The sequence below is a fragment of the Littorina saxatilis genome, linkage group LG11 (genome assembly GCF_037325665.1).
Source record: "Littorina saxatilis isolate snail1 linkage group LG11, US_GU_Lsax_2.0, whole genome shotgun sequence".
NCBI classification, from domain to species: domain Eukaryota; kingdom Metazoa; phylum Mollusca; class Gastropoda; order Littorinimorpha; family Littorinidae; genus Littorina; species Littorina saxatilis.
Genome location: NC_090255.1, coordinates 24171071 through 24186069, shown reverse-complemented (window position 1 = coordinate 24186069; position 14999 = coordinate 24171071). Strand labels below are relative to the sequence as shown.

General features: G+C 41.5%; 1 protein-coding gene across 1 annotated transcript; it reads right to left on the bottom strand.

Moving 5' to 3' along the window:
• Window positions 1-406: 406 nt before the first annotated feature.
• On the bottom strand, window positions 407-14698 carry LOC138980850 (uncharacterized). The gene is made up of 7 exons (XM_070353730.1): window positions 14551-14698; window positions 13787-13904; window positions 11371-11495; window positions 8457-8489; window positions 7850-7961; window positions 2304-2419; window positions 407-615 (listed from the first exon to the last, which is right to left on the bottom strand). Exons 1-7 carry the CDS (start codon window positions 14684-14686, stop codon window positions 434-436), a joined length of 822 nt encoding a protein of 273 aa, XP_070209831.1. The 5' UTR covers window positions 14687-14698; the 3' UTR covers window positions 407-433.
• Between the last annotated feature and the right edge of the window lie 301 nt (window positions 14699-14999).

Genomic DNA, 14999 nt, shown 5'->3' with positions numbered 1-14999 from the left:
TCACGTTTACAATAAACCGATCTACGTTATAACCGGTTACGTTTTAATCGATTCCGATTGTAGTTATTTCTGGAAACGAGTACGCTATAATGCTCGTTATAGCACTAAGCGTAGGTTGAATAATTCAGGATCTTTGGAGTTAGTGTGTGCGCTCAGTAGGCTGATTTTAGAAGAAAAGTAGTTGTATTGTATTTTGCCACTAAAAACCGCACGTACTTTGACTTGGAATTCTTGTCACTATTTCTTTATGTCTCATACAGTGTACTTGCTCGCACGCGCAAACATACAAGCAAGCATTATAAACACACACACACACACACACACACACACACACACACACACACACACACACACACACATACACACACACACACACACACACACACACACACACACACACAATGAATTCAGTTCACATTAATTCTTGTATGTCCTAGTTAAGGAATATTCGGAGGATAACCAAGAGAGTGGCAAGGGGGAGCAATCTTGCATTACTAATAATGCAGGAGGAATCGTTTGAAGGATCGTGTCCCCTGTCGCCTGCTGATGACGCCTTTGTGCCTGCAGCTTTGTTTCCATTGGTGCTGGCAGCCATTTGGAACAGATCGGAGACATCTGTAAAGAAATTACCAGACGACCTACACTTTAGTCACAAGATTCTGGCATCTTAGCTATTTCCAGATTGAAAATTAACAGCTCATTTATTTGAACACATTTGCAATAGATCGGAGACACATGTAAGGGAATTACTAGACGACCTACACTTAGTCACAACATTCTGGGGTCTTAGCTATTTTCCAGATTTGAAAATTAACAGCTCATTTATTTGCACACATATGCAGCAATAGATCGGAGACACATGCAAAGGAAATTGCAGACGACCTGCATATAGACAAGATTTTGATGTCTTTTGTGATTTGAAAATTAACGGCTCATTCATTTATCCACATATGGATACCGTCTTTGAGTATGCACAAATTGACCCGTGTCCGTCCCGGATTCGAACCCGTGACCTTAGGATCAAGAGTTATCGTTCCTTTCATACGCTATCACGGGGACTGAACAGCAGAATGTTCATGCGATGCAATTACCAAAGTTGTAAAGTTACCTCAAAGAAAGAAAAATACGATATTCAGGATACCACAAACCGCAGCTTATACAGTATTGAACAGACAACGGAGTACCGGCCGGGATGGCACGTAATTTTGACATCGAAGAGTTAAGCAATCGCTTCACAAGCGCTGGTGTTCGCTGGCTTATGTAAAAACAAGTCGCGTAAGGCGAAATAACAACATTTAGTCAAGCTGTCGAACTCACAGAAAGAAACTGAACGCACTGCTTTTTTTCACCAAGACCGCATACTCGTAGTTTCGTCAGTCCACCGCTCGTGGCAAAGGCAGTGAAATCGACAAGCCAGAATAGTGCGGTAGTGGTCGCGCTGAGCAGAATAACACGCTTTTCTGTATCTCTATTCTTTTTAGCTTACTGAGTTTGTTTTTAATCCAAACATATCATATCTATATGTTTTTAGAACCAGGAACCAATCAGCAATACGATGAAATTGTTTTTAAATCGATTTCGAAAATTTAAATGTAATCATTATTTTCATATTTTTAATTTTCAGAGCTTGTTTTTAATCCAAATATAACATATTTATATGTTTTTGGAATCAGACATTGACGAAGAATAAGATGAAATTGTGTTTGTATCGTTTTATAAAAACATAATTTTGATTACAATTTACAGATTTTTAATGACCAAAGTCATTAATTAATTTGTAAGCCTCCAAGCTGAAATGCAATACCAAAGTTTGGACTTTGTCAAATATTGCTTGGCCCAAATTTCAATCAACAATTTGGTCAACAATTGAGGGCGTGACAGTGCGGCCTCAACTTTTACTAAAAGCCGGATATGACGTCATCAAAGAAATTTATCCACACAATCTGGGGATATCATACCCAGGAACTCTCATAAAAAGTTTCATGAAAATCGGTCCAGTAGTTTTCTCGGAATCTCTCTATACACACACACACACACACACACACACAAACACACACACACACACACACACACACACACACACACACAAACACACGCACATACATACACATACACACATAAACCACAACCCTCCTTTCTTTCTTTCTTTCTTTGTTTGGTGTTTAACGTCGTTTTCAACCACGAAGGTTATATCGCGACGGGACAACCCTCCTCTCGATTTCCAGTCTAACATTTCGTCAAAGCTTGACTAAATGTAAAAAGCAAAAGAAAAAAACAGGTTTTGTTTAAATAATGACACTCACCACACTGAATTCCATTATCTTCAAACGGTTTCTGTATCTCATGGAGTTGGGTCTGATTCATTGTCAGCTTCACCCCGCACGCCTCTGTGACGCAGGATGCAAAAGTATGCAGGTTTCTGCAATAGATTAAGCACAATTTTTATCCAACATACGTGAGAGAGACACTCGTGAGATAATAATCGTTCAAATCACACGTGTGTATATCATGTAAATGAGGTCATGTCCAGCAAGTCTGGCAGGGACCAGTTTTTCCACTGCTTATGATGCCAAAGTCACCGAGACAAACGTAATTGTAGAAAACAAAATTTCGCTCGCTAATTCCCCTCGATGAATTTTTAGAACTAACACGTCACGCCACACTGTCAGAGTGAGGTTTCTTTGCTTTGACGTAATAGATTGCACGAGGTTTTTAGAAGTGATCGACTGCAGGACTTTTTGAGTAAAATACACGTAAGTACAGTATGTAGGATCAACAGAATACTACATGGCTTGCTGTTTCGTACCAGATTTACACTCGTTGCTTTTTCAAATAATGAACAGCTCGCTTTCGCTCGCAGTTCAATATTATTAAAAAAAAAAGTCGTGTAAATCTGGTACGACACAATAAGCCATGTAGTATTCTCTAGATGTATACACACACGAACACGGAGTATATTAGAAATATTTGACAAAATGGGATTTTAATGTCATGTAGGCCTACTGGATGGTGAGTAAAGGATACTGTGAAACATTCACACTTTGAAAACCAAACAATTACATGATCTTTTGGTTCTGTTTTGTTTATTTGTTTTGTTTTGCTATCAGCTTCTCTAAGAAAAAGAAGCGTTCTCTGCCATAAATGTAATGGACCTAACTTTCTTTACAAGTGGGTTTTTAGTTTGTTTGTTATTATGCTGTTTTGTTACAGAAATAAAACGCACAGACATATATGACCTCTAGACTCTCCACAACACTGATTTTGCCCTGTATGTACAGTACGGCCTTTTTTTTTTATTATTTTTTTTTTTACATGGTATGGCTGTATGTGTGTGTATGTATGTATGTGTGTGTGTGTGTGTGTGTGTGTGTGTGTGTATGTGTGTGTGTGTGTGTGTGTGTTTGTGTGTGTGTGTGTGTGTTTGTGTGTGTTTTTGTGTGTGCGTGAGTCTCTTTTTATATAGTATGACTGTATGTGTGTATGTGTGTGTGTGTGTGTGTGTGTGTGTGTGTATGTGTGTGTGTGTGTGTGTGTGTGTGTGTTTTCGTGTGTGAGTGAGTATCTTTTTACATGGTATGACTGTGTGTGTGTGTGTGTGTGTGTGTGTGTGTGTGTGTGTGTGTGTCTGTGTGTGTGTGCGTGAGTGCATGCGTGTGTGTGTGCATGAGTCTCTTTTTACATGGCATGACTGTATGTATGTGTGTGTGTGTTTGAGTGTGTGTGTGTGTGTGTGTGTGTGTGTGTGTGTGTGTGTGTGTGTTACATGTGTTTCCGTGTGTGCGTGCATGCGTGCGTGCGTGCGTGTATGCGTGCGTGAGTATCTTTTGTCATTTAAGCCCTAGTTTGCTTGCTGATTTTGTTGTTGTATTATCCAAGTTGTTTGTATGCTGCGTATGCTCTTTATATGTTTGCTCGTAGTAGAGAACGCTATGGCCTGGAGCCAATTGCTGGGACTCGTGCTTCATAAGAGCTATTTATTATTATTATTATTATTATTATTTAAGTTATTGAGACATCCCAGTGCACTAAGGGATTTATAGAGCAAATCGAGAAAATTCATTATTGAACGAAGCGCATAGCGCTGAGTTCAATAATTATTTTCGAGATTTGCTCTATAAATCCCTTTGTGCACTGGGATTGTTTCAATAACGATATTGTCAGTACCGCCAGAGAAAAAAGAAGATTCAAAACGCACATTTTGCAACGCGCATTTGGATAGGCGTAACTGTGTGGTCAGGTTTGTGTCAGATCTACTTTTGTGTGGGCTGTCTCAAGTGTGTCGTGCTATCGTCACACGCAAACTCTTGTTTTAATTTCTGTTGGTAAATTCCAGTGTAGCGTTAAGCTAAAAAGTGATGATCTTTCATAGAGACCTCATTTAAACTCGGAGAAAGGACTGTGCTCTTAGTTATTTGCGATTTGAAACCTTCATCGATGCATCGAGCTTCGACAGATTGACTGTGTAGAGTGTTGCCCCTTGCCAAGGTCGACGGTAAGCACATTTTCAAAATAAATGTGGCATGTTTCTCGTGTGGTATCTTCACTCATCGGGGAGTGTGGTACTAAATATGAACGGTAAGAATGCTCTGAACCCTACACGTATTTTATTCCCCCCTCTGCTTCTTTCTCTCTGTAAAGGTGTTGGGCTAGTTATTTTTCGGTAACTTACCCAACAACCAAAATCACTTACCCAACAACGGGCCTGAATCCTCGATAGCTCACAGGTTGATGAGTTAGACTTTGAGGGAACTACTTTAGCGATTGAAAAGTTCCGAACGCTCCAATGTACGAAACATACATCTCTAGACCAAACAATACAAACATAGCCTACTGCATTTAAACTGGCAACTACAGGCTTGAACACATTAATCTCCATATAAAATCTATGAGTTTGGTTGTTTTTTAAATCCAAATTCTAACGATCAGTGCAGAGAAACTCGCTTTAGATCTCTTGTGAGTGCACGCAAACTCCCAAGGCAAGTAACTCTCGTACGACACGAGTAGTTGCCCTTCCAAATTTTCTGAACTGAGTTGCTTGGACAAGAGACTGCAATCCGACGGTTAGTTTTCGACAATATTTAATTTTATAAACAGATCACACGCAACCAAATGCACACATCGCATCAATTTAAAGAACATACAGCGGTTTCATACACTATTTTGCCCCAGAAAACGGAACTTCATACCGTTTTTAACGTTGGAACACGGGTGCAAAAGTTCGTCTGCTTGTCCCATTCGAAGAAAGAACATTTCCTAAGCGATACCAAAACATGACCAGAACACACACTATCTGCCTTTACCGGCACAGCAGAATAACAACATAACTGTGTACTTGATTTTAGTCCAAGGCAGGGAAACTGACAGAATTGATTGATTTTCCCTGAACTATACAACCGCCATTATTCAATCGCCAGCGCAGGTAGACAGGTTGAGTGATTTGGATTCGATCAAACTTTCGCACAAAAACTCCTCTTTTCTTTGAATAACTGAAGAAAGGAGGAATAAAGAGGTTACATACCTCGTCTCAGTGATTATTAAAAATAATGGTCTCAGTTCGCGGTCATGAAAAAGCTCGCTGAAGCTCGCATTTTTCATGATCCGCTAACTTCGACCATTATTTTTGATAATCACTGAGACTCGGCATGTAACCTCTACATATCCCCATCGTTTTATCGTTCACATTTGCCCAACATCTTAATTTGCTGAGCGGGATTTATGTCGTCTGCTAAGCTATGGCAATCGAACCACTGCACTGAGTCTCATTTCAAAAACAAAAATTGCTCGTCACGTTGCACTGAGTCTGCACGCATGAGGCAGGCTGGTAATAAGTCTTACGGACGTTCTAAACCCTACACGTTTTCGATTCCGATTGTTCTTGCCTTGAAATAATAATTCGGAAACCATTCATTTACTGAACTGATGCAGTCGTATTTCAGTGTAATCTAGTCTGCTACGTAGGCCCTATATATTCCAAATGCTGATCTGGTTCAGTGGTACGTTATCGGAATAACACTTGTGTTTTCTGTTAGCTGCTGGGAATTGTATACTAACTCATCATTTGGTAATGTGGATAATAAGCTACGGCATAATTATGAGAAGATTCTTCGCAAGTCGAAACTGAAAAATTAGACACAGCGGGTTCTATTTTTAGATCAGTGGCAACTGTGGCACAGGCACATGCAATCTGTCAGAAAAAAACCACTTCTGCTTTAATTGAGAAGCAGGAAATTTATGGTATTTTGGTATTGTGGAGAATATAAGCTACGTGTCATTAATTAATTCTGAGGATGAGAGTACAGTCTCGCTTAGGCAAAAGGGCGGAAGAATACGCTCTGTGGAAAAGTTAGCGCACTCTTGGAGTGCGCTAACAGTTTTAGCGCATCGCCATTAGCCAATCAACTGGTTCACATCAGTCATGTGACACCAGTACTTACTGACAATTATTATTATTTAAGTTATTGAGACATCCCAGTGCACTAAGGGATTTATAGAGCAAATCGAGAAAATTCATTATTGAACGAAGCGCATAGCGCTGAGTTCAATAATTATTTTCGAGATTTGCTCTATAAATCCCTTAGTGCACTGGGATTGTTTCAATAACGATATTGTCAGTACCGCCATAGAAAAAAGAAGATTCCAAACGCACATTTTGCAACGCGCATTTGAATAGGCATAACTGTGTGGTCAGGTCGTGCACAGTAAAGATCTACTTTTGTGTGGGGTGTCTCAACGGTGTCGTGCTTACATCACACGCATTTTAATTTCTGTTGGTAAATTCCAGTGTAGCGTTAATCTGAACAGTGATGATCTTTCAGAGAGACCTCATTTGAACTCGGAGAAAGGCTCTTCATTATTTGCGATTCGAAACCTCCAGTCGAGCTTCGACGGATTGACTGTGCGGAGTGACTCCCCTTGAATTGACTCAAAGCGGGACTCGACGGTTCGCACATTTTCAAAACAAATGTGGCATATTTCTCGTGTTGTATCTTCACTCATCGGGGAGTCTGATACTAAATATGAACGGTAAGAATGCTCTGAACCCTACACGTATTATATCCCCATCGTTTTTTCGTTCACATTTGCCCAACATGTTAATTTGCTGAGCGGGGTTAATGTCGTCTGCTAGGCTACCTGCCAACCTGGGCAATGGAACGACTGCAGTCTGCACTGAGTCTGTACGCATAAGGCAGGCTGCTAATAAATCTTATATATGGTAAGAACGTTCTGAACCTTACACGTTTTCGATTACGATTGTTCTTGTTTTGAAATAATAATTCTGAAACCATTCATTTACTGAACTGATGTAGTCGTATTTCTGTGTTGTCTGCTACAGAGTCGATCGAGTCAGTCTTCCAAACTGGTCTAGCTGGTACGTTATCGGAATAACACTTGTGTTTTCTGTTAGCCGCTGGGAATTGTATACTAACTCATCATTTGGTAATGTGGATGATAAGCTACATGCCACAAACACGGCATATGAGAAGAATCTATGCAAGTCGGCGAAAATTGGATGAAACACAGCGGCTTCTATTTTTTATCACTGGCACTGGCACAGGCACATGCAATCTGTCAGAAAAAAAACCCACTTCTGCTTTAATTGAGAAGCAGAGAATTTATGGTCATTTGGTATTGTGGAGAATATAAGCTACATGTCATTAATTAATTCTGAGGATGAGAGCACAGTCTCGCTTAGGCAAAGGGTGGAAGAATACGCTCTGTGGAAAAGTTAGCGCACTCCAAGAGTGCGCTAACAGTTTTAGCGCATCGCCATTAGCCAATCAACTGGTTCACATCAGTCATGTGACACCAGTACTTACTGACAATTATTATTATTATTATTATATATTACCCGCATAACTTTTCGATATGGGCGTCCATTACAACGTTGACGTACCACCTAGTACAGTTCTTAGTTTGTTCAATACAGCCTGGTTTTGACCCCGGCGGAGCGGTAAATCCGTCTGCAAAACACACAGACATGTGAATAAACATAGTTAGACAGACAGACAAACAGACACATAAGCAGTAGACAGGGACAGACAAACATGACACACACGCACAAACACACACACACACAAATACACACACACACACACAGACACAGACACACACACACACACACATACTGACACACACTGTGACACACACACTGTGACACCGACACACACACACACACACACACACACACACACACACACACACACACACACACACACACACACACACACACGCGCGCGCACGCAAATATACAAAAGACACTTTAAACAAATCTTTTGTTCGTGGCTAACATGTCAAACAGTACGTCAGTACGTTGACATGAAGAACAAAAGTGTGATCTTAGATATGCATTACCATAGGGGTAGAGACCCTCGAGAGATCGGGTTAGATTGAGGGGGGTGGGGGGGGGGGGGGGGTGAATAGGAGGGGTCACATTTTTAGTAGGAAGTAAAACCTACGGAAGGCAGCTCCTTGCGAACCCACGGGTGCATCTGCAATGAGAAGCAAATAACAGATCGATCATTTGAATGCTAAATCAACATGTGTGTGTGTGTGTGTGTGTGTGTGTGTGTGTGTGTGTGTGTGTGTGTGCACATGTGTGTGTGTGTGCATGCATGCGTGTGTGCGTGCGTTTTTGCGTGCGTGCTTGCGTGCGTCCGTCCGTCTGTTCGTGCGTGAGTGTATATGTGTGAGTGAGTGCTTGCGCGCGCGCGTGTGTGTGTGTGTGTGTGTGTGTGCGTTATGCGTCCGTGATTGCTTGTGCGCATGAGTGTGCACGTGTGTGCGACTTAGAGAGAGAGAGAGAGAGAGAGAGAGAGAGAAAGAGAGAGAGAGAGAGAGAGAGAGAGAGAGAGAGAGAGAGAGAGAGAGAGAGAAAGAGAGAGAGAGACAGACAGACAGACAGACAGACAGACAGACTGACAGACTGACTGAACTTTATTTTTACAAGGGCCGTTTTTTACAATCTGTCCTTGGGACAAAAAACATACAAACAAAGCACTACCAATTTATACTAAAACAGAAACACTCAATGTTTGAGATGATGATGATGATGATGATGATGATGATGATGATGATGATGATGATGATGATGATGGTAACGATGATGATGATGATGCAGTCATTGACACCGAAAAGTACATAATAATGGGGACGGCGGGGTGGCGCGGGGGGGGGGGGGGGGGGGGGGGGAGGAATACATATAAGCAAGGCACAAAAGAGAATCAATGACGAGGATTTTAGCATAACTGCAGCATAGCTCTGCAAATACAATTAAATATACAAAATCGTCTATTAACTCAGCGTATCCAGGGGGGGGGGGGGTGGGCTGGGGTGATTGGAAACATCTCAATCATCAAAATATGAGGTGATTATGAACAGACTTTTTAAAACTTTTGAAGCGACTTCAAGCCTTTCAAAGATATTGGCAGTTAGTTCCAAATCGATGTACCCGAAAAGGCAAGACTGGTTTTAGAAAGGTCTATTCTTGGAATTGGTAGGACGATGTGGGCATATCCACCATACCTGTCGTTGGCTTTCTAAAATGAGAATGAAATATAAAGCGGCACGTTTTTGTAATACACATGAGTTATTCAGCCAAATCAATTTGTAGAAAATCCTCGAGCGTGTTTTAAATCCTTTATCTGTTGTTGTTTCTCTAAGAATGTCAGGCGGTGAGTTCCAGACATTGTTCCCCCCAAAAATGTAAGCTTGATTTATGGAGATCTTTTCTGGTGAGAGAGAAGAGACACAGACATTGACACAGACAGACGTGAACAGACAGAAAGTCAAAGATGGATCCGACAAAGGTAACAAGACACAACCAAAAACCCTAACTTTACACTACCTCACCACAGCTTTATATTTCATCATTATTTAAGAAAGCCACCGACAGGGAAGGATCTGCCAACGTCATCTCACCAATTCCACGAATAGACCTTTATTAAACCAGAATTGCCTTCGCGGCGCACTTTCTTCATCAACACCCCCACCACCCCTTAACTCATTGTCTCCCAGGTACGGATATATCCGTACCCACTCATATGGATCTATCTGACCAGGTACGGATATATCCGCTCATACTGTTAGCTTCAGTCGCTTCCTGTAACGTCCATCTAACGCCTGCATGCCAGCGTGTTGATACACAGTTACTACAATTCAGAGTGACCTGCTGCAGCACAGCTGGTCTCGGCTAAAACAAACTTGGTCAACATAGGTGGGGTAGAAAGTGTTAAGAAGCTAAAACAAAGAGAAATGTCAGTTTTTCGCTCTCTAGGCAAAGCCATTAGGGGCATGTTCCCGGGTTTTAACCCGACTTTAGATCTTCTTCTTCTTCTTCTTGGCGTTCGCAGAGGTTACACAATCAGTCCAGCACTGGTGATAAATGTTGTCGTTTTCTCCAACTCCTGTCGACTGCCGTATAGTTTGGTCTGCAAGGGAGTTGGTGACGGCCACACTTCTTTTCGTTCCTCATCTAGTAAGGGACATCGCTGTAAGATGTGTTCCGCTGTTTGGTCCTCTTGACCGCAGGCACAGGTTGGTGATGGCGCCAGCTTGAACTTTCGGTTCATGTGAGCATTGAGCCTGTTGTGGCCAGTACGCAGCCTGATGAGGTTGACTTGCTGCTCTCTGGACATTGTGTGGTAGTCATCTCTGTTTGTCCTTGGCCTCATCAATGCCTTGATGATTGTCTTCTGCTCACTAAAGCTGACACTGTTTTCAGGTTGGTCTTCCACGGCTCCTTCTTTTGCCAGCTCATCTGCCCTTTCATTTCCTGGTATCCCACAGTGTGCTGGTATCCACTGGAGGACAACTCTTCTGGTTTGTCTGACCATCTGTAATGCTTTGGCCAGCTGTGGGAGTTTGTCGTTCTCTAGGGCCTGAAGGACTGAAAGGGCGTCCGAGAGGAAGACAACTTGGTAGCAAGGGTCTGCGGAGTCCTGAACGAAGGAGGCGGCCTGCATGAGAGCTTCTGCTTCTGCTTTATAGTTTGTGCAGTGTTTGCCAGTGGCAACGCTGGATGTAGCTGTATGTCCCCCAGGGAACTGGATGAGAATGCCTGCACCTCCATTGAGCACGGCGTTAGTTGCTGATCCATCCCGACTTTAGATGAGATACACACGTGTATGCGTGTTTATGTGGTATCAGTTATCTGCACTTATGGCAGAATGACCGAGGTCTTTTAGTTACCACTGTGGTGACGTGACACGGGGGTGGGACATGGATACCGTCTCTGGGTCTGCACGTAAAGCTGACCCGTGTCCCGCGTCCCGGCCCGGATTCAAACCCGCGACCCTAGGATCACAAGTCTATAGCGCTCTACCACCTGAGGTACCCGGGCCCCCAGCTTAAAAAAAAAATACTAATACAGACCACAGTTAACACCGATGCTCTTCATGCCGTCGTCCACTCGCTTCTTTGCTTCTGGGGGCAACTCCAGAGTTCCGTTCAGCGAAGGGCAAGCAAGAGTTATACACTTGTAGAACGTCTTGTAGTATCTGCAGCAAATATTCAAGGCAGTCCTTAATATCTTTTCTTTTTTTCACCCTTCATTTTTGAGCCCGAAGTCGACTTCGCGAAGACTTCTCGAAGTCATTTTACAGAAAGCTCATTGCTAAAGCTTCCTGACGCCAGCTTCGCGAAGTATACTTCGCGTGGTCGACTTCGCCCAGTTAAGGACAAGCTTGGCGTATTATGTTCAGGACACATTTCCAAACAACAAAGTAAATAGAGATCCCACTGATAGACTTTCTTTGTTAAGTTGGGCATGGCACTAAAAAGAGATCACACTGAGAGACTTTCTTTGTTAAGTTGGGCATGGCACTAAAAAGAGATCACACTGAGAGACTTTCTTTGTTAAGTTGGGCATGGCACTAAAAAGAGATCACACTGAGAGACTTTCTTTGTTAAGTTGGGCATGGCACTAAAAAGAGATCACACTGAGAGACTTTCTTTGTTAAGTTGGGCATGGCACTAAAAAGAGATCACACTGAGAGACTTTCTTTGTTAAGTTGGGCATGGCACTAAAAAGAGATCACACTGAGAGACTTTCTTTGTTAAGTTGGGCATGGCACTAAAAAGAGATCACACTGAGAGACTTTCTTTGTTAAGTTGGGCATGGCACTAAAAAGAGATCACACTGAGAGACTTTCTTTGTTAAGTTGGGCATGGCACTAAAAAGAGATCACACTGAGAGACTTTCTTTGTTAAGTTGGGCATGGCACTAAAAAGAGATCACACTGAGAGACTTTCTTTGTTAAGTTAGGCATGGCACTAAAAAGGGGTCGCAGAAAATCCATATCTCGACTACTTCCTGTACAGAGTAAAACGTTTTTGATGAATATATTATAGAGATCCAAAAACACAAAGAAACTGCCAACGTTCCAAAATTCAGAATAAAAAAAACAAGAAAACCCGATGGAACTATCAAGATAAGTTTTGTGTGAGTATTTGTTTGTCTGTTCACTTAAAAGACCGTTGGGTCGAAATATCTGTGAATGTATTGTTTTGTCAATAACAGACGTTCCAACAACCTACCTTTCTTGTTTTTTGATTCTACATTATACAGATTATCACCGTGTCTGTTAGAAAATAAGTTAAATTCTCAAAACAGACAAATCACAAAGCCCCTAGTTGATTATGTTTGGCACGTGTCCATGCAGAAGGTTGGTCTTAAAGGCACAGTAAGCCTCCCGTAAACCATCACAGATACTGTCAGGCTTTTACACACAGTACAAACACCCTTTCATTTAAACACTCACCGCTTGAGAACATCCTAGGTGCCCTCCGTAAAGAGCGAGCAATTTTCAAAGAATTTATTTTTGCGTGGTTTATCTTACCCTTGATCGAGCCATGCACAATGCACAATGCAGTCGTCAGTTAGTAATTTGAATGCGACTCGATGTGAGCTTATCTGCAATAGCACGTTATTATGTACCTCTGACTATGCACGAAACAAACGGCTGTGGTCCACAAGAACTCTCGCGATGGCTTTTGACTGTTCAGAGGAACTGGCGATAGGCATACACCGTCGTCTGCTACGAGAACCACGACCTTGTGTGACCCTGCTTCCGGGCGTTTCTTTTTTCAAACTTTCAAAACTTCGAATTGTACTAATCTTGTCTTGATGAAAAAAGAATTCTTTTATGATTTAAGAATGTTTGTGTAACCAGCTGTCAATTTATTATTTAGATTTTAAAAGTTAGGTCTAGCGCCAAAACGCACCACGGTCCGATTGTCCCTAAGACAATCCGCAAAATTGATTCTTTAAAAATTGCTCGCTCTTTACGTAGGGCACCTCGGATGTTCCCGTTTGGTGAGCGTTCAAATGGAAGGGTGTTTGTACTGTGTGTAAAAGCCTGACAGTATCTGTGATGGTTTACGGGAGGCGCACTGTGCCTTTAATTCAGGCAAAAGCCTTACCAGACCCGAGATGGTGAACCTAATCGTTTATAGTGTAGCCTAGGGGGAGGTGGGGGATTAAAAAAAAAAGTTTTAAACAATCGAGGCAACTTTTATATCGCGCTCACGAAGAAACGTTGTTTAGGACGATTAGTACTATCTAACCGATTAGGGATAGCACTTAACCCTTTTAACACAAGATAGTACTAATCGTCTTGAACGACTTTTCTTTTTAAGCACTCTATAAAAGTTGCTTAGATTTGTTTAAATAATTAAAAACGTCCTCCGCTAGCCCATCGGCCGGACATTACACGGAATGACGGTGCTTTTAATGTTTTGTCCGTGCACCAAGAACACTAGCGTGATGCAAATGTTATAAAAGACTTACTGGCAGAACTGCTCAGCAGTTGTGGCGCTGTAGACTATATCCATGTAGTTGTTCAAACACTTATCCATGCCATCCGTGCAATCGTCTGCTGATGCGTGATTCACGCATATCGCCAGCACTGCAAGGACAAGCCGTACGCTTTGAATATCGTCTTACAGACAGAGTTGATTCCATAAAAAAAAAATATTGTGTAATATTTCGGAACAGTGATTAAGCAGAAACCGTCATTGAACAATTGGCATTTTATTACAGTAATTTTGAAGAAACCGCAACTGAAATCGTGAAATGATCTCACAGTAAATCGAGAAAAAACAAACATAATTGAAACCATAACAGAATTGTTGACATTTTGCTTCAGTGATTTTGAAGATAAAGTAATGAGAAATGAAAGACACTGTTAACAATTTGTCACAGGAATGCCAACACAATTAGGACTGAACTGTTTGTATTTTTTTTTTATAGAAAATACCCCTCCAAAATCACACACACACACACACACACACACACACACACATAAACATGCACACACACGCCACACACACATACACACACACACACACAGACACACACACACACACACACACACACACACACACACACACACACACACACGCACACGAACATGTCAAAATTCAGCGAGACATAATATAAATAATACAATATGTATTTATTTAGAATAAAACTCATAAAAACTCATAAAGATGAATCAGTTACATTTGAAAGCCGTAAAAGGAGATCGATTTAGAACTACTTTTTAAACTTACCCGTAAGAATGGACAAGAAATGGCAACGCATCTTCACACTGTGCTTAGTAGGAGAAGTGGGAACTCTGTAGCTCGCTCGATCAGTAGTGCAGGAATGGCACTGACCCACTAGTTCACCTTTTTTAAAAGACTGCATGCTACACTGTGGCTCCCTACCCCTTTATCACTTGTAATTGTTAATTTCGCAATATTTTTCATTGTTGCACAAGTCTTCATCGCGCACCTTTAAAGATACATGTTTTGCAACGTAAATTTGGTTTCGTCTATGTGGTAAGATACAAATCGCGTGCAGACTGCGCGTGATTTGTAATAATTTTCGACCCTTTAAAAAAAATTCATTTTCGCACTCCACGTGATTTATAATTGTCACATGACTATAAACTTCGAGAAACCTGTACGTAATTTTTAGTAATTGTAATAAATCAAGTAGGACTGCAATTGCACTTTAA

Coding starts and splice junctions, on each gene's coding strand:
- LOC138980850 (XM_070353730.1), bottom strand. CDS start 14,686: ATGCAGTCTTTTAAAAAAGGTGAACTAGTGGGTCAGTGCCATTCCTGC. Junction 11,496..13,786: donor ACTGCTGAGCAGTTCTGCCA/GTAAGTCTTTTA, acceptor TATTTGCTGCAG/ATACTACAAGACGTTCTACA. Junction 2,420..7,849: donor CATATCGAAAAGTTATGCGG/GTAATATATAAT, acceptor AATCTATTGCAG/AAACCTGCATACTTTTGCAT.